Source organism: Belonocnema kinseyi, chromosome 6 (assembly GCF_010883055.1).
Source record: "Belonocnema kinseyi isolate 2016_QV_RU_SX_M_011 chromosome 6, B_treatae_v1, whole genome shotgun sequence".
In the NCBI taxonomy this organism is placed as follows: domain Eukaryota; kingdom Metazoa; phylum Arthropoda; class Insecta; order Hymenoptera; family Cynipidae; genus Belonocnema; species Belonocnema kinseyi.
Genome location: NC_046662.1, coordinates 69,380,161 through 69,400,593, shown reverse-complemented (window position 1 = coordinate 69,400,593; position 20,433 = coordinate 69,380,161). Strand labels below are relative to the sequence as shown.

At 24.6% G+C, this 20,433-nt stretch overlaps 1 protein-coding gene across 1 annotated transcript; it reads left to right on the top strand.

Moving 5' to 3' along the window:
- Positions 1–5,067: 5,067 nt before the first annotated feature.
- Positions 5,068–19,604, top strand: LOC117175027. Its single transcript, XM_033364537.1, has 3 exons — positions 5,068–5,163; positions 13,767–13,880; positions 18,612–19,604. The coding sequence occupies exons 1-3, from the start codon at positions 5,101–5,103 to the stop codon at positions 19,446–19,448; spliced, it is 1,014 nt and encodes a 337-aa protein (XP_033220428.1). The 5' UTR covers positions 5,068–5,100; the 3' UTR covers positions 19,449–19,604.
- Positions 19,605–20,433: the final 829 nt, after the last annotated feature.

Sequence of the window (20,433 nt, the reverse complement as noted above, 5' to 3'; positions counted from 1 at the left end):
AAAACTTCAAAAGAGTCCATTGAGTTCCTTAATTTGCAGTTTAGTTTTGCTTACTTTAAAAGAAGAAATTTTCAGCCCTAACAGTTCGATTTTATTAATTTCAATGAACGTGAAATATTTTAGCGATCCGAGAAATGCCCGAGAATTTGGTTTTCTCGACTAAAATTTCATCGCTGATTATAGAAAACTTCAAGAGATTAAACCATTTTTAAGGAAATTCGAATTATTTCATAACATTTCAGATACTTAAAATATTTTGAATATTTCAGGTAATTTTCTTTTTATCCTATTCAGAAACTCAAATTTCGGGATTAAGTTTTCATTGTTTATATAATCTCGAGATTATATTTTTTATAACAATTTCGCAGCCGATCCTGCTCTAATTTGTAGTGAATGTCACTGAGATTGTCAAATGACTCACTTGTTTCCTTGAAACTGAATAACTTTTTCTGATCAAACCTTTTCGGGCTAAATTTAGCAACAAGTCAACTTGGGAGAGGACTTTCGTTTTGTATTTAAATGGTCATTTCGATTTTACAGATGTTTTTTTTCTCTGGGAAAAAATTCCGATTTGTTTGTTTTCTTTAATTTTTATAAAATTATCTATAAAATTTATTAAGTTATCTATCTATTAAGTTATCTACCAAATTTATATAATTTCACTTTAAAACATGTAATATCTTTTACTTGTATAAAAGTTCGGTTCATTCTAACGCTTAGAAATATAAACTATTTATTTTTTAGTGCTTCAAATGCAATTTTTTACTTTTTCAGGCTCATTTTGGTTGCTTTAAATTGTTTAATTTTCAACTATAGTTTGGAAATCCATACATTTTAATTCTGTAATTAACAATGCAGTTGTTTAATTTAATTTTTTTTAATTGTTAATTGATTTTTTCTTGGAATTATTAACATTTCATTAAAAAAGTTGAAACCTAAATATGAAGTTGTTCAATTTTAATTATTTTTAAGTTGAAATTTTCTATTTAGAGTTTTTTAATCAATGCATACTATTTGAATTGTTCTATTTTATATACATTTTATTCCTAATCATATTTTTAAAATGTAGTACTTATTTTAATTTTTATTGTTTCATAATCTGACTTGTTAAATTTTGCAAGTTACAATTCAAAAATTCTTGGAGTTGGACATTTTTTAAAATTTGGATGCATAATTTGAGGGTAAAATGAATAGTTTAAAATATTAAGTTTTACAAGATTAAGTCCATATTTTATTATAAATTTTTTATTTTTTATCTACTCTAATATTTGTCTAATCATTTTTTGTTATAGGCTTTTAAAACAATTTGAAATTGTGATCATTTAAAAAGCCTTACTATTAATTTCTTCGAAATTTTTTGTTTCATTAAGTGTTGGTTTCTAAATTCTCCGCCGTAAATTAAAAATTTTGAATTTTAGTATTCGTAAATTCCTAATAAAAATTATTTATTTTTTTATTGCTTAATATATGGAAAGATGCAATTGTTTACTTTTTCTGACTCTCAATTCTAAATTTTTCAATTAGATTTTAAATAATTTAAATAAATTCAGTTTTGTCTACTGCAAAATTATTTAATTTTGAACATTGTTTTGGAATTAATCCATTTTTAAAGCTGTATTTAATAACAGAATGGTTTAATTTAATAATTATATCTTTTGATTACTTCTTGCTTGGAATTGTTCAAATTTGTAGGCATTCGTTCATAATTTTATTGATATTGAACACTTATATGAATTTAATTTTAAATCATACTTTCAAAAATTCAATACTTTTATTTTATAGTTTTCTAAAATCCGAATAGTTTAAATCTAAATGTATAATTTGAGAAAAAATGTATTGCGATATTAAGATTTTCAAGATTAAATCCATACAGATTTTCACTAGAAATATATTTAAAGTAGGTAGATGTTTTCAATATAAAATTCTGCAATTATTTTTTAAGTCTTGCAATATTTGATTTCTATGAAAACCTGGAAAATAATTCATGAATTCACTATTTCTTGAGAATTAAAAAAAAAATCATTCCAAACTATGATGAAACTTTCTCATGCGCAATTCTCAAATCTGAAATATCTTAAATTGCCAAATTATAAAATATCCGTTATCATGATTCCCGTATTATATAATTCCCGGATTCAAACAATAAATTTAAAAAATCAATGTTATTTATTTAAAAAATTTTATTGAAAAAAAATAATATTTAAAATAGCAATGATTGAAAAAAAATATTTTTCGATACAAATTTTGTACAATTATTATCATTTTAAATTTACACACTTATTTTAGAAACTTTAAAAATTAAAAATAATTTTTAATGACAATATTTTAATATTGTATTTTTAATAAAGAAATAATATTAGTAAAAAAAAGTTTAAATTGTTTAAATTCTGAAATTTTCTAGTTTGGATATATAATATAATTTTTAATTAATAATTTATAATTCGGTAATTTTCTATCGGGATTTTGTTTATTTAGTAATATTATAAACTGCCAGGACTTTTATTATTTGGGAATTATCGAATTTGGCAATATTATGAATTGTTCGTAAATTTTATTATTCGGGAATGTTATAATTTTGGAATTTTTTTATTCGAGTCATCACAGAGTGTCACCTATTCACCTTTTGTCACCTATTTTAGGAATTTGTCACATTTTTCTCCTATTTTGGGGTTTCTCATCTTTCGTCACCTTTTTTCAATTGAAAAAGTACAATATTTTTCAAAATTACAACTTGCACACTAAACACAGTTTTTATTACACTTTCCTAATCGACGAATCTTGAACCAAATGATCGAATTTTCAAACAAAAAAGATTAAACTTCAACCAGGAAGAGTTGCATTTCCAAACATAATCATAAATTTAAAATTTGAAAAGACGAATGTTTTACAAGCCAGTTTAATTTTGCAGAAAGGAAGACGAATTGCCAAGTAAAAAATATTAGTTTTCTAACAAATGCGGATTTTTACACCAAGAGGATTGATTTTCTAACCAAAAATACAAGTGTTTAATAAATCAGTTGACTTTTTGATAAAAAAGATTACTTTTTAAGAAAATAGTTGAATTTAGATTAATTATAAAATAAAAATAATTTTTTTTCAAGTAAAAATAATTTGCTTTTAATCAAAAAGGATCAATTTTGAACCAAAGAAGATGACTTTTTAACAAAATAGTTGAATTCAGATTAATTCTGAAAAAGAAATGTAATAGTTTTTTTGTTTTTGTTTTGATTAAAGAACTGACTTTCAGTCAAAATAGATTTATTGACCCAAGAGGTTAATTTAAAACAAAAAGGTAACTTTTAAAGAACCTAGTTCAATTTTCAATAAAATAAATCAACTTTCAACCAGTTTGTGCAATTTTAAACTAAACGCCAAAAATATAATAGCAGATTTGTCAATAAAAATGATTAGCCCTCAAATATAAAAGGTGAATTTTCAACAACAAAAAAACAGAATTTTTTACCAAAAGATAAATTTTCAAAAACAACAAAAAATGAATTTTTTACAGAAGTATACATTTTCGACCAAAAACGATGACTTTTTAAAAAAATCGTTGAATTTTTACAAAAAGTATGTTTTTTAAGTAAAAAGGATTATTTCTTAAACAAAGATACAATAATAGATTTTTCAAATAAAAAGAATTGATTTTCAACCAAAAAAGATGAATGTTCAACCAAAAAATATGAACTTTGAATAAAAAAATGCTTTCATTTTTTTTTTGGTTAAAAATTCAACTATGTTGTTAAAAAATTCTGTTTTTTTTTGTTGGAAATTCGTCTTTTTTTGGTACAAAATCAAATTTTTGGTCAAAATCAAGTCAAGTTGAAAATATATACGTTTTGGTCAAATCTAACTGTTTTTTATTTTTTATCAAAACTTTGTTGTGGTAGTATCTACTATAACATTTTTTGATAAACATTCATCTTTTTTGTTGAAAATTCAGCAATTTGCTTAACATTATTTTTCATTCTTGACTGAAAATTTTTGCTTTGTAGAAAATTCATTTTTTGGTAGAAATTTCATCTCTTTTTGGTTAAAAATGCAACTTCTTAGTTGCAGAATTATCTATTTTGGTTGAGAATTAAACTATTTTGTTGAAAATTAAAAAACTTTGTATAAAATTCAACTTTTTTGTAGAAAATTCTTTTTTATCGTTGTTGTTTTAATTGAAATGTAATTTTTCTCAATAGAAATTCATCTCCTTAATTTTTTGGTTAAAAATCGAACTTTTACAGTTTAAAAATGCAGACTATTTATCTTTTTTGCTCGAAAAATTAACACTTTAGTAACGGACTTGATTATGTTGTAAACAATTAAATGATTTTTTGAAAAAATAGTTTTTATTTATTTTTTAAATAGAAATTAATTCTCAGTGGAAATGTAAATACACCATTTTCAGGATAGCCGTTTTAATTAAAGAAAAAAACTTCTGGGTATATCTCGGTTTACAACAAATTACAACATGTTTGTCTTATTTAACATTTATTTATCACCTATTTTGATGACGATAGGTACTGTGATGACTGTTACTCAGAAATTGTATTTTTTTGGGAAATTTGCATGGTCGGAAATTTTATTTCTCAAGATTTTTCAGCCTTACTGATATTAAATGACTATACAGAAAATTTCGAACCCAGATTAATTTTTTTTATTATTGTATTTAATGTAGGACTGTCAATCTGCACGAATCTTTCCCAACCTCCTGCTGATATGGACGCCCGTGAAAAACTTCAGTGGTATCAGGCACGAAGAGATGTCGGTCTTTGGATCCAATGTTGCAATAAAACTTGTCAAAAATGGAGATATGTAGAATCAATCCACGATCCACTCAATGTTCCTGAAATTTGGTTTTGTTCTTTGAATCCTAGTAAGTATTCTCCAATATATTTTCAAAATATTTCTTCTAATTTCACAGTATTAAAATAGTTAAATAAAAAGTAATCAAATGTATCTTTACACCTTCCAGATGAATTTTACTCCTCATGCGAAGATCCTGTACAAAAAAATTACTTTTTGTATAAAAAAGATCTGATCCATAATCAATATAATGCCGGAAGTTTGGTTTGGGCGAGGGTAAAAGGATTTCCTTGGTGGCCAGGAATGATCGATGATAGTCCAGAAACTTTCAGTTACTACCAACTCGGTGGAAAATCCCAAGTTCCGGTAAGATATTTAATTAAATAAATATTTTTACTGAATATTTTACTTTTAAATTGTTCACCTCTTACGAAAACATATTATAGGAAAATCAATTTTTCACCATTATGGGAAATTCATTATATATTCATTATAAATTAATTATTTAGAAAGCGATTATAGGCTAAATAGCATTTGAATAATTTAGTACAAAAATATTGAGAGGATTAATGTAGAAGTAGCCAAACCTGGTCAATCTACAAATGAGCGATTTATTTTAGGTACATCAACTTTATATAATTTTTAAAAATCTGTGAAGTCCTTTGATATTTTTCAAATCGCTTGGAATTCCATTGAAATCCATGAAAATCCTTTGAAATTTCTTGAAATCTGTTAAAATTGGTATAAATCACTTCAAATCTTTTAACCTGTTTTGAAGTCCTTTGAGATCTTTGAAATGAAGATAAATAAATTGATATCTCTGAAAAATAAAATAAATTAAATTTATTCCCTGAATTTTACTAGAAATAAGTTGAAATTCCTTAAAATCTTTGGAATCGCGAGGAATCTCTTGAGATTTGATCCTTTAGAATTTATTTTTTTAGAAATCCCCTGAAATCTTTGAAAATCCTACAATATTTTATTTAATCCCTTGGAACTAAAAAGATGCATTTTCACTCAAAAATATTAATTTTCGACTAAAATTTGTAATTTCTAAAAAAGAAACGTTTCAACAAAAGTAGTTGAATTTTCAATCAAGAAGGTTAATTTCATTTTTAAAAAAATTCCCATACAATATGAATTTACTATAAAACATTCACATTTTCTACCCGAGAATACGAATTTTCAGCAAAAGGGTTAATTTTCAAGCAAACAGTTACATATTCAACCAATAGTTGAATTCCCAACGAAATAGTTAAATTTTCAGTTAATAAAATCATTTTTTGCAACACAAAAGTGGAATTTTTATCAGAATAGTTAAATTGTCAATAAATAGATAATAAATTCAACTTTTTGATATTTTTACCAAAAAAGATTTTGAATTTAAATAAAAAATAATTTAATTCAACCAAAAACCGAATTTTCAACCAAATACTTGAATTCTTAACTAAAATAGATATATATTTAAACAAACAGTTGCATTTTTAATCTAGAAAAATTGATTTTCTAGCAAAAAATACGGATTTTCATAAATATATATAAACCTTCAACCAAACAGGTAAATTTTGAACCAAGAGGATTAACATTTCTACCAAAAAAGACGAATCTTGAGCAAAATACATGAATTTTCAAAGAAATAGTTGAATTTTCATCTAAAAAATATCAATTTTCAAAACAAAACAAAAATGGAATGGTTAAATTTTCAGTTTAAAAAATTAATTTTCAGCCGAAAAGGGAACGAGTTATTAACAAATTAGTCGAATTTTCAAAAAAAGGTTTAATTAAAATAATGCGTCAACAAGAAAATAAAATTTATTTTAAGAAAATATCAATTTTTTTAAACCAATTTTTAACCAAAGAAATAATTTTAAAAGATTAATTTTTAACAAAATAGATGAATTTTCAAATAAATATTTGATTGTTTTAAGAAATTTATAACCAAATAGTTGAATTATTAACTAGAAGATATGTTTTTAATAAAAAATGGAATAATTAGATTTTCCGTTAAAAAACTTCATTTTATACCAAAAGTCCTTTGAAATCTTTGAAATGGAGAGAAATAAATTGATATCCCTTGAAAATAAAATTAATTTAATTTATTCCTTGAATTTTCCTAGAAGTCAGTTTAAATTCCTTAAAATCCGGTAAAATCTTTAGAAATTTCGAGAAATCTCTTGAAATTTGATCCTTTAGAATTGATTTCTTTATAAGTCCCTTGATATCTTTGAAAATCCTAAAATATTTTCTTTAATTCCTTGGAATCTTTGGGAATCCTACAAAATTTTCAAATTCTATGAAATATTTTATACTAACTTGAAATCTTTAAATTACTTTGCACTCATTTCAGTTCCTTCGTATCCCTAGAAATTGTTAAAACTCGTAGAAACCCCTTTAAAAAAATGTATTTATTTTCTAAAGTTCCATAGAAATTATGTGACATCCCTTAAAATATTTGAAAAAACAAAAATCCAATAAAATATTTAGAAATCATTTGAAATCTCTTGAATGTAATTTAATTTGTACTGATTAATTAAGTTTCCATAAAAAGCCGTTCAAATTCCTTGAAATCCTCTAGAATTTAGTGCTTTATAAAATCCTTAAAATCTTTGAAAATCATACAAAAATCTTGAAAATCCTTTGAATTTGTTTATTTAATTCAAATCCATTTCAATGGTTGAAATTCGTAAAAACACCTTAAAATAAAATTTAATTTATTCCCTAAAGTTCTATAGCAATTATTATAAATCCTTTAAAATATTCGAAAATCATAAAAATACATTAAAATAAGTAAAAACAATTTTAAATCACTTAAATGTAAATTAAATTAAACTTATTCATTGAAATTTTCTTTAAAAACGTTTAAATCGCTCGACATTTTTTTAATTCTTCGGAACCGAGAAATGACCGAGAATTTTTTGAGACCGGGCAAAACTGGGAAATGACAGTGAATTTTTATTTTACCGGGAATTTTACAAATTTGTAGAAGAAAAATCCGCCCACGTTCGATTTCAACAGTTTTTAAATAATTAGTTCAATTTTTATGTTTTTCAATTATGCTATTATTTAGCTTACAATGCGTAATTCAAAATTTTATCACTTTAAAAATTTTCCATTACAATTTTTTTTTAAGCTTATATTTTTAATTTATAGAATTTTTAAATGCTTTCTTAAAGACTTGAGCAAATACACAATAAAAGCCTTTAATGTTGATAATTTTTGATAAAAAACATTTTTATTTAATAAATAAATTTTTTAAAATTTATCTGTACTTTAAGTAATAAAATGTGAACAAAAATGATTTGACGAAACGATTTTAAATCAGTTCGAAATTTAAGAATGTTCAGATTTTAAAGTTAAAACTTAAACGGTTTCAATTTGAAAGTCTTAGTCATTAAACAAATGTGAACGTATAACTGAAAGTTTATAAACTATTTTTAATATAAAAATAACTTCATAATAATATATTTTTAATTAAAGGATTTTATTACATTTAAAATATTGTTTCAGTCTAAAATATTCCATTTTCAACCCATTCAATTTGAAATTTTTAATTAAAAAGAAAGATTAATTATTGAATGTTTAGCAATATTTGAATTTTTATTTAAGACAATTAAATTGAAGCCAAATATTTGAAAGTAATGAATCTTTAACTGAATTGTTTTACATAGAAAACCTAGATTCATTAGTATTTCGAAGAGCCTTTTAAACTTTGTACCTTACAATTTTAATTGTTGTATGTGAAAAATTCTTAATTTTTAAGTGAAAATTTTAAATTTTGATGTTTAATTTACAAATGAATATTATTGTAGAACAAATTTGAGTAATTTTAAGAGATATTTAGGAGTTTTAAAAAGATAAAAAATTATCATGCAAATTTTAGAAAGTTTTCTTAAAATCTTATGCAATCTTTTTTGAAAATTTTGTTTAAATCTTGGAAAACTTTTTAAATATTCTCTTAGAATAATTTTTCATAATAAATTTTTTTTTTAATTTTCCTATAAATCTTAAGAAAATGTTTTTATTCTTTTGAAGCCTTTCACAATTCTTGAAAAGAATCTAATTTGTTTTAATCTGCGAAAATCTACATTTTGTTTTATATTAGGCTGTCATTTCAAGTTTTACATTAAGTTTCAATCTTTTCAAAACTTCTACATATTTCTTAAAATTACTCAAATTTCGCCTACAAATAATAAATGTTCCATTGTTATTTATACATCCAAATTGTAAAGAAATTTGCTATAATTTGCAAGATTTTCTGAAAATTGTAGAAAAAAATCAATTAATTTTGACAGATATTTAGAAGTTCTGAAAAAATTTCCAAAATAATTTTAAATTTAAAACAAATTTAAAACAAGTTCAAGATTTTGAAATAAAATTTTGAAGCTTTCCAAGGATGTTTAAACTATTTAAAAAGAAAATAATTGAATTACTAATTTAAGAAGTGTTCACTGAAAAATTTTTCAATTTTTCAATATTTAATGTTTCTAGTTTAAAATTTCTTAAAATTATATAATATTTGAAAATTTTTAAGTTTATTGATTGATTTTTTAATTTAGATCATTAAAAATGATAACGTGGTATTATATTTTTTTGTATCGAAAAATGTTAGTACCTTTAATTTTATACGCGTAAATTATTGAGCACTTGATACAAGATTTTTAAATTTCAATTTTAAAAGTTCAAAATTTAACAGATCCACTTTGAGTGCTTTCATTTGCAGCTCAGTTTTTATTACCTCAAGTGGAAAATATTTTATATTTAGTGTTCCATTTTTTATATTTCATTGACCGTCAAAAATATGTGCGAACCGGAAAATGAGTGGGAATTTATTTCGTCGATTAAAACGGCCACCCTGAATCCTACAAAATTCTTTTGAAATCCCCTGAAATTGTTTTAATCTTCAAATTCTTAGAAATCTTTTAAAATAATTTAAAATCCTTTGCATCTTTTTTAGTTCCTTCGCATTCCTTAAAATTGTGGAAACTCGTAAGAATCTCTTTTAAAATTTTAATTTATTCTCGAAAGTTATCTCGAAATTGGTTGAAGTCTTTGAATTGATAAAAATCCAATAAAATAAGTACTAATCATTTGAAATTTCTTGAATGCAATGTAAATTAAACATATTCATTAAATTTCTCTACAAAACCGTTCAAATCCCTGGATGGATATTTTTTATATTATTAAAAATCCTTGCACGTTAAATAAAATTCTGTTAACCTGTGAAATTACTTGAAATGCTTTAAAATCCCTTGAAATCAATTAAATCACTATAAATCCGTTAAAATTTTATTTTTTTAAATTCAGTTCTCCAGTAATTTCTTGAAATATTTGGAAATCCTATAAAATTCTTTGACGTATTTTAAAATAACTTAAAATCATGTGCATCTTTTTTAGTTTCTTCGCATCCCTTGAAATTGTGGAATCTCATAGAAATCCCTTTAAAAAAATTAATGTATTCCTAAAGTTCTCTAGAAATTGCTTGTAATCCCTTGAAATCTTTGAAAATCATAAAAATCCTATAAAATAAGTACACATTATTTGAAATTCCTGAATGTAATTTAAATAAAACAAATTCATTAAAGTTCTCTAAAAAACACTTCAAATCAGTCGAAAATTTTTTTAATTCTTTGAAATCCTTGAAGGTTCAAAAAATTATTTATATCTGGTAAAATTCTTTGGAATGCTTTAAAATCTCTTGAAATCATTTAAATTACTAAGAATCCCTTAAAATTTAATTCTCTAAAAATCTCTTGAAATTTTTAAAAATCCTAGAAAATTCTTTTAAATTTCTGGATATCCTTTGAATCTCTTGAAATATGCTGAAACTCGTAGAAATCTCTTTAAAAATTTAGTCCTTTATAAACTCCTTGAAATCTTTAAAAATCATACAAAAATCTTGAAAACCCTTTGAATTTGTTTATTTCATTAATATCCATTGAAATGGTTTGAAATTCGTAAAAACACCTTGAAATAAATCTAAATTTATTCCCTAAAGTTCTATAGAAATTAAAATGATAAAAATACATAAAAATAAGTCAAAATAATCTAAAATCACATGAATGTAAATTAAATTAAACTTATTCATTAAAGTTCTCTTATAAAAAGTTCAAATCGCTCGACATTTTTGAAATCCTTCGAAATCCTTGGTGATTCAGTCAAATTCTTCAAATCTGGCAAAATTCCATTAAATGCCTTAAAATGTCTTGAAATAATTTAAATCGCTGGAAATCCGTTTAAATTTCATTCATTGGAAATCTCTTGAAATCTTTGAAAATACAGGATATCTAGCGACCTTGAAAACCTTAAAAACCTGGAATTCTCCTTGAATTTGTTTTAAACCGTGAAAACCTGGAAATCTCGTTGAATTTTTCAAGAGAACCTTTAATTTTCTTTTTTGGATTTAAAACAGTTATTTTATTGAAATGCGAAGAGTAATTTAAATCTTTAAGTCTATTATGAAATAAACATCTCGTTTAGAAGAAATTTTGCTACTAAAAAGTTTTTTATTCATCGAGATATAATTTACCTTTTGTTTATTACAGAATAAATAAAGATTCCAGGAAGATTTCACAAATATTTAATAGATTTCATAGGGATTTCAAAAGATTTCAAGAATGTTCAAGACTTCAAAAAGTACAACAGATTTGAAAATTTTAAAAATAGTTTAAAGATTAAAGAAAGGTTTCACAAATATTTTTAAAAGTTCATACCGATTTCAAAAGATTTCAAGAATTTCAAAGATTTTAACAAGGATGTAGTACAATAAATTAAAAAGATTTCAAAACAATGAAAGATTTTAAACGATTTCAAATTTTTTTGAAGATTTCAAAAGATTTCACAAAGATTTCAAATATTCCAGTGATTTTAAAAGATTTGAAGAATGTTCAAAATATCAAAAAGTACACCAGATTTGAAAGATTTAAAAACATTTCAAAGATTAAAGAAAGATTTCACAAAGATTTAATAAAGATTGCAAAATTTTTTGGATCATTTCAAACCGATTTTGAATGTTTCAATGATTTCAAACAAGTAAAAAAGGTTTCAGAAAGATTTCACAAATATTCTTAAAAGTTCATAAGGGTTTCAAAAGATTTCAAGAATTCCAGTGATTTTAAAAAGATTTCATAAAGAAATCGCAGGGATTTAAAAAGATGGGAAGAATTTCAAAGATTTTAAGGATTTCAAAGATTTTACGAAAATTTTAAGTTTCTAAAAGATTTCTCAAAGATTTTACAAAAATTTGAAGATTTTATAAAGATTTTAAATACTTTAAAATATTTCAAAACTTTTTAATGATATTAATTACGTCAAAGACTTTACAAAGATTACAAAATATTCCCACAGATTTCACAAAGACGACTTACGTTCGTAAAAAATGAAGAATTTTTTTATGTATGGTTCTGCTTTCTTTAGAAATTGTTGGAAAATAGAAAATTACTCGGGTCATTTTTTTAAATTTATAGCAAACGGTTATTTTATTATATGATGTAAAACGGAGATCTGGATAAGCTCGATTTCTAGACCTGGAAAACCTGGAAAAGGCCTTGAATTTTGTTCCTAAGAATCACTAAACACCCTGAAATCCTAATAAATGCTTTAAAATTCTTTGATATCTTTGGAATCGCTTGGAATCCCTTGAATTTATTTTTAATTCCGTTCGCTAGAAATACCTTGAAATGTTTGAAAATCCTACGAATTTCTTTGAAATTCCTTGAAATTGTTATAATCTTCAAATTTTTTGAAATCTTTTAAAATAACTTAAAATCCTTTGCATCTTTTTTATTTCTTGAAATGCCTTAAAATCCCTTTAAGTTATTGAAATCGCTCACAATCCATTTAAATCAAATTTTTTAGAAATCTCTTCAAATCTTTGAAAATCCTACAAAATTCTTTAAAACTCTTTGATATCTTTTGAAATGCCTTACAATTTTCTTATCTCTTAAAATTCTTTGAAATATTTTAGATTCCTCTGACATATTTTTAGTTCCTTTCCATCCCTTGAAATTGTTACGACTCGTATCAATACCTGAAAGAAAATTAATTTATTCCCTAAAGTTCTCGTAAAATTAGTTAAAATCCCTTGAAATCTTTGTCAATGGTAAAAAATGAATTAAAACAAGTAAAAATCATTTCGAACCCCTTGAATGAAATTTTTTTTTTAATTTCTGAAATTGCTTGGAGATTCAATCAAATTCTGTCAATGTAGTAAAAAACCTTGAAATGCCTTACAATCCCTTGGAATCTTTTAAACCCCCACAAAATTCTTTAAAATCACTTGAAATATTTTTTTATCTCTTCAAATTCTTTGAAATTTTGTTAGTTTCTTCAAATTCCTTGAAATCGTTGAAATCCGCAGAAATCCCTTGAAAAAAGATTTGATATATTCCCCTGAGTTCTCTCTAGAAATTTATTGAAATCCCTCTAAATGTTTCGAAATCCTAGGAAATCGTGAAAATCATTAAAATAAGTATAAATTAGTTGAAATCTCTCGAAATTAAAAAAAAAATCCTAAAAATCGGTTGAAATCCTTAAAATTTGAGAAAGTTCTTTGAATTCTCTTTAAATTCTTTGAAATCATTAAGGTTTCTAAAAAAAATGTGTAGGATCTAACAAGATTTCTTCGACTTTCTCAATATTTCTATTAATTTTAAGGGATTTTAGAGGATTTCAAATATTTCCATACATTTCCGCGGATTTTAAAAAATCCATGAATCAATCGTTTGCAGTTTCTCTTTTTTTGTATTAATTCATTCAATATTTTAACATTACTTATTTTGATATTGATTTTCTTGTTACGTTTTTCTCTAATGATTTTTCTAGAACCGAGAAAAAACTATAAAAAATTCATTGTAAGGAAATCATTATAGACCAACATATAGAATTTTTTATAATATTTTTGCGCAAGGTAGTTCAAAGTCTTTGAAAAACATTGATTTGCGGCTTTTAAAACCATTTTTTTTATTTCATAGATAAGATACCACGTTACATTTTTTTACGATACACCATCGCGTGCATGGCTTACACCCAGCTGTATAGAGCCTCTGAAACAAGACGACGCAATACAGCCCGGAAAAAGAAAGAGGGTAATTATTTTAAAATGCAGAATTTGTAACTAAACATATACACTACCTGGAAAACCTGGAATTTTCAGGGATTTTTCTTTAAAAGCCAGTAAATTTTTTCGCAAGCGTGTTCAATTTTTTTTTAATTGTAGTATAAAATTAAATAACAATGACTCTTTATTTGTAAAAGTAGCTTTATGTTACTGCTTCCAAATTGTTTCTTGAAAATTCTTTATTTTTGTTGTTGTTTGAAAGTAATTCTTTCAACTGAAAATATAACTGTTCGATTTTTTAGTTGAAAATTAATCGTTTTTATTTTAAAATTCAAGATTCTCATTGAAAATTCATGTATTTGGTAGAAAATTTGTTCTTTTCGGTAGAATAATAATCTTTAGGATTGAAAATACATCTTTTTGATTAAAATCTTTCTTTATTGAAACATCAATATCAAATATTTAGTGTAAAGTAATTTTTTTTGGTTAAAGGTTCTGATAATTGATTTTTTTTAACTCAAGATGTAAGATATTTCATCATTTTTGTCAAAAATTCAAAAATTTATTTAAAAATTGGTCTTCTTTCAGTTGAAAATGCATGTATTTTGTTGAAAAATCGTATTTTTTATATAAAATAATTTTTTTAAGTAAAAAATGTAAGTATTTCAGTCAAATATTCATCATTTGATTTGAAAATTTATCTCCTTGGCTAAAAATAATTTTATTTTGTTCAAAGTTAAACTCTATTGTTAAAAATTCATAATTTTAGTTGAAAATACATTACTTTGGTTGAAAATTATTTTTTAACTAAGAATTTAAGTATTCCTTTTTTGGTTAAAAATTATCTTTTTTAGTTGAAAATTTAATTATTTGGCGGAGAATTAAGGTTTTTTTTTAAATCGTCTTTTTCTATAGAAATTAATCTTTTTGTTTGAAAATTCATCTTATTTGTTGAAAATTTAAGTATTTTAGTTCAATATTCATCATTTTAGTTGAAAATTCATCTTTTTCTATCTTCAACCTATTCCGGTTGAAGATTTATCATTTTAGTTAAAAATTCATAACTTTGGTTAACAATTTTTTTGCGTGGAAAATTAATTTTTTTAACTGAAAATTCAACTATTCCATTTTTGGTTTAAAACTGTTACTTTTTATTTAAATTTAAATATATGATGGAGAGTTCATGACTGTTGTCGAAAAATCGTCTTTTTTGTTAGGAAATTACACTTTTTGTTTCAAAAATAATCTTCTTTTTCGAAAATTCATCTTTTTAGTTAAAAAATCATCTATTCTATTTGAAGATTCATAATTTTTTTCGAAAATTCATCACTTTTGCTGAAATTTGTTTTGTATAGAAAAACAATTTTTTAAACTGAAAATGTAACTATTCCATTTTTTGTTGAAAACCTATTTTTTTAGTTGAAAATTCAACTATCCGGTTGAAAGTTTTTTTTTAACTTTGAAAATTTAAGTATTTTTGTAGAGAGTTCATGTATTTGATCAAAAAATTGTCTTTTTTGTTAGGAAACTAACCTTCTTGTTTGAAAATTAATCTTATTGGTTGAAAATTCAAGTATTCCAGTCAAAAAATAATCTAAAAATAATCGAAAAATCGTCTTTTTTGTTAGGAAATTAATCTTCCTGTTTGAAAATTAATTTTATTGGTTGAAAATTCAAGTATTCTAGTCAAATATTAATCATTTTAGTTAAAAATAAAGCTTCGTGTTTGAAAAGTAATTTTCTTGTTAGAAAATTTATCTTTTTGTTTCAAATTCATCTATTCCATTTGAAAATTCATAATTTTATTCTAAAATTTATCACTTTTTTTACATTCTCATAATTTATGATTGAGAAAGTATTAGAATTGTCAGAAATTTGACATCACACTTTTTCAACGGATCTCCACGTTTCGAGACCCCCTGAATCCGAAAATCAGGTTTTCACGATGGCGTCTGTCTGTCTGTCCGTCCGGCCGTCCGTCCGTCTGTCCTTAACACGATAACTCTCGAAAAAATGAACGAATCAAATTCATCTTTGGCACACTTTTTTTAGGTCCTAAAAGAAAGGACGAGTTCGCGAACCAGCCATTTTTGATAAAAATTCAAAAAGTGAGCGTATTTTGAAAATTTTTGAGACCACTTTTTTCTGAATTTGAAAATTCTATGTACGGATATTTATAGTATTAAAAAGAGCAAACAATATATCCTTATGACTTTTTTCAATAAAAAGAAAATTCTCAGAGTTATAACGTTTTCAAAATTTTTTTAATCAAACGAAAATCAAAATTTGAAGCCGAAAAACGCACGATATGCAAAAATTCAAGAAAAGAAAAACATTTCTATTTGAAAGCACTACAAGATTATCATAACCAATTTTTGGATTTTCCTCAAAATTTAAAAATTCAAATTTTGATTGCACAAAAAATAGTGGAAAATAAAAAATTCAATTTTGTGGACAAACGATGTAGGATACGAAAAAATATGAATTAACAAAAATGGTTATCCCAAAAAAGATCTACAGTTTCGTTAAGAATCACCTCTTGATAGGACGCCTACTTTTTGTTTTATCAGTGAAAAATAACGTTGAAAAAAAATAAAATAAAAAAAAATGTGTGGAAAAACAACGAAAGTTACGAGAAAAAAATCTAACAAAACCTGTTTACAAATGTCTGTCCGAAATCGAGCACGCAGCGCGAGTGTCACGATGAGAATGTGTACCTCAAAGCCTACAAAGCTTTGAGAAACTTAATCTTTGACTATACTTAATTAAGTAGACAATTCAGAATATGAAGACGCATATAAATACTGCCATCTAAAAGAGATCTTTTTGATAAAGTTTTTTTCAAGCATTCCAAATTCAAAGAATAAATATCCGAGCGCGAAGCACGAGGTGTAATTATGTTCGAGCGCGAAGCGCGAGGTAACCTATTATCGAGCGCGAACCGCGAGATTCAGCATTCGCGCGTCCTAGGCGCGCTGAAACTTGCGAGCGATGTATTTTCTCGAAAAATCTGTGTTTTTTTAGGAAATCAATCTTCGTGTTCAAAAATTCACATTATTGGTTAAAGTTTCAAGTATTTCATTTGAAGTTTCATCATTTTAGTCGATAATTTGTCACTTTTGCTGAAATTTGTTTTTTTTTAACGAAAAATAATTTTTTTTAAACTGAACATGTAACTATTCCATTTTTGGTTAAAAAACCTATTTTTTTAATTGGAAATTTAACTATTGGTTTGAAAGTTGTTTTTTCTTTTTTATTTGAAAATTTAATTTTTTTGGTGGACAGTGCGTGTATTTTGTCGAAAAATTGTCTTTTTTTTAGAAAATTAATCTTCATGTTTGAAGATTCACTTTTTTGGTTTAAAAATCAAGTATTCCAATAAAAAAGAAATTGAAAAATCGTCTTATATTAAGAAATTAAACTTTTTGTTAGATAAATAGTATATTTCCTTTTAATCCGTCTTTTTGGTTTAAAATTCATCTATTTTATTTGAAGATTCATCATTTTAGTCGATAATTTATCACTTTTATTGAAAATTTGTATTCTTTACGGAAAATGAATTTTTTTAACTGAAAATGTAACTATTTCATTTTTTTATTTTTTTTTTATTTGAAAATTTGACTATTTTGGTGGAGAATTCGCGTATTTTGTCGAGAAATCGTCTTTCTTGTTAGGAAACTAATCTTCTTGTTTGAAAATTTATCTTATTGGTTGAAAATTCAAGTATCCCAGTAAAAAAAAAATCAAAAAATAATCGAAAAATCGTCTTTTTTGTTAGGAAATTAATCTTCCTTTTTGAATATTCATTTTATTAGTTGAAAATTGAAATATTCCAGGCAAATATAAATTATTTTAGTTAAAAATTAAGCTTCTTGTTTGAAAATTTATCTTTTTGATTCCAAAATCATCTATTCCATTTGAAAATTCATAATTTTATTCGAAAATTGATCACTGTTGCTAAAATTTTTTTGCTTGGAAAATTAATTTGTTTAAACTGAAAATGTAACTATTCCATTGTTTTAAACCTATTTTTTTAGTTGAAAATTGATTTTTTTATTTGAAAATTTGACTATTTGGTGGACAGTTCATGTATTTTGTCGAAAAATCGTCTTTTTTGTTAGGAAATTAATCTTTATGTTTAAAAATTCATTTTATTTGTTGAAAATGCAAGTATTCCAGTCAAATATTAATCATTTTAGTTCAAAATTAAGCTTCATCACTTTGGTTGAAAATTTTTTTTCTTTTTTTGGTGGAAAATTAACCTTTTTGTTAAAAACTTCAACTATTTGTTTAAAAATGTATCTATCTCGTTGAAAATGCAATATTTTTACTTGAAATGATAGGAATATCAAGCGGTTTAAATGAAATTTAATATAGTGGCCACATTTATTTTAATTAATATAAACGGATTTTTAAACATGAGAAGAAAAAATAAAAATTTGTATGAATTATGATATCCAAATTCATGGACTTAAAACCCTAATTCAAGAAATGATTAATCACGTTTTTATTTTATTTATTTTTGAATTATTTAATGTCGAGGTTTTCTAAATTGAACATATTAATTAAATCTCTGAAAAAATAAAAAAACATTATTTTTAAACATTATTTATTTCAATTGTTTAAAAAAAATGCGAAAAATGTTGGGGTAACTAAAACAAAAAACCTGGAAATATCAGGACTTTTTTCCAGGATTTGATTAAACACCCTGATATACAAATTTTATCTATTACTTTACTTATTTGACTTTTATTTTAAGCTTGTCTACCATAGAGTCAACTACACCGAGCAAGTAAAAAAGAGCCTCGAGCAAGCTAAATCAACAATACCCCTAACGATTAAAGAACGACTCGAAAAGTATAGTTTCTTTTCTCGCTGTGATAATAAAATTTTCGAGAAGATATCCCAGGGAAAATACAAAAAGAAAAGGCCTTGCCGTATCGGTATAATGAAATCCTCAAGACGGAGGAAACCAAATTCTAAAAAGGTCTCTGAAATCCCCGTCTTAAAACAAGTGAAGAATCCTCTTTGCCCAGAATCATCTCTGGAAGAAAATGTTGCCCGAAAGACCCAAATGACATCTATTTCCGCTGACCTTTTTGAAGAAACATTTCAGATTGAAGTTGAAATTTCTCAGGACTCTGGATTTTCAGCTAATCGGAACAATTCGCAACAGGCCAAGCCTGATAAGCCCTTCGATAAAGAAGCCGCTCTTGCGATGATCCAACATTTTGTAAACACAGAATTATATCAGGAGCATATGAATCTTACGGGCAGAGATTTATTCGAGGACACAAAACGGCGACAGGAGAGGCGCTTGAAGAAGAAATTGCAGAGTGAGAGGCTCTATTTTGATCTCGAATACGAAGTTTCGAGTGAGATTATTTCTGAAGCCAGTACTAGTGCTTACGGATCTCCCAGAAGTGAATACGTCTTTTGCTCTCAACCAGAATCGCCCAAAGAAATTTCCTTGCTACGATCTCGACCGGATTTCTCTAGAAAAATGTCCTTAGTGCCGCATGTTGTCTTGAAGAGAAATAATCACGTAGAGGATTTATTGCAGAAAGCTCTTGCTAAAAAAGCAAAACTTAATTGAAATTGATCATTAGAGGGTGGCGATTTGACCGGAAAATCGGGAAATGACCCTGAATTTGCCGGTTCCAAATCAGAATTTCTCAAAATTGATAAAATCCCTTTTCAAAATTGAAAAAATAAAGAAAATAGTTCAAGTTCTTTTTAGAGAAGTAGTATTTCAAAGGGGAAATTTTTCTGAATTATAATAGATAATTTTGTTTCAATGTTTGTTGCGAATTAACCTTTTTTTTAGCTAAGAATTCCACTATTTGCGGTTAAAATTCAAATTTTTTTGTTAAAAATTCATTTTTATGGTTGGAAATTAATCTTTTCGGCATAAAATTCAAGTATTTTCAGTTGATAATTCGTCATTTTTAGTTCAAAATTCATCAGTTTGGTTGGAAATTAATTTCTTTAACTGAAAATCTAACGATTCCTTTTTTAGTTGAAAATTCAAAAATTTTGCATGAAAGCAGGAAAATGATCCTTTTCTGCTAAAGTTAATCTTCTTGTTTGAAAATTCAAATATTCCATTTGAATATTTATCATATTAATTGAAAAATTATCTCTCAGATTATAAATAAAAGTATTTGTTTAAAAGATAGATTCTTTTGTTAAAAATTGATTTCTTTTGGTTGAAGATTCATCGTTTAATTTAAAATTTGTCTCTGATTCTAAATGTAACTACATTTTTTTGAAAATCAATTTATCTTTTTGAAATTAAAATTCAACTCTTTCAACATAAAGTTCAATTATTTCAGTTAATGATTCATCATTTTAGATTAAAATTCATCAGTTTGGTTGAAAATTAATTTCTCTAACTTAAAATCTAACGATTCGATTTTTAGTTGAAAATTCAACAATTTGCATGAAAGCATGAAAATGAACCATTTCTTTTAAAGTTAATTTTCTTCTTTAAAAATTCTTTTCGGTTAAAAATTTAAGTATTCCAATAAAATATTTATCTCTTAGGTTGTAAATAAAAGTATTTGTTTAAAAGTTAAATT

Bases quoted from the DNA above. Each gene is read 5' to 3' on its own strand.
- LOC117175027 (XM_033364537.1), top strand. From the start codon at position 5,101: ATGATCGATGATAGTCCAGAAACTTTCAGTTACTACCAACTCGGTGGA. The intron at 5,164-13,766 runs GTAAGATATTTA...TTTATTTCATAG, and splicing joins GTGGAAAATCCCAAGTTCCG to ATAAGATACCACGTTACATT. The intron at 13,881-18,611 runs GTAATTATTTTA...TTTTATTTTAAG, and splicing joins AGCCCGGAAAAAGAAAGAGG to CTTGTCTACCATAGAGTCAA.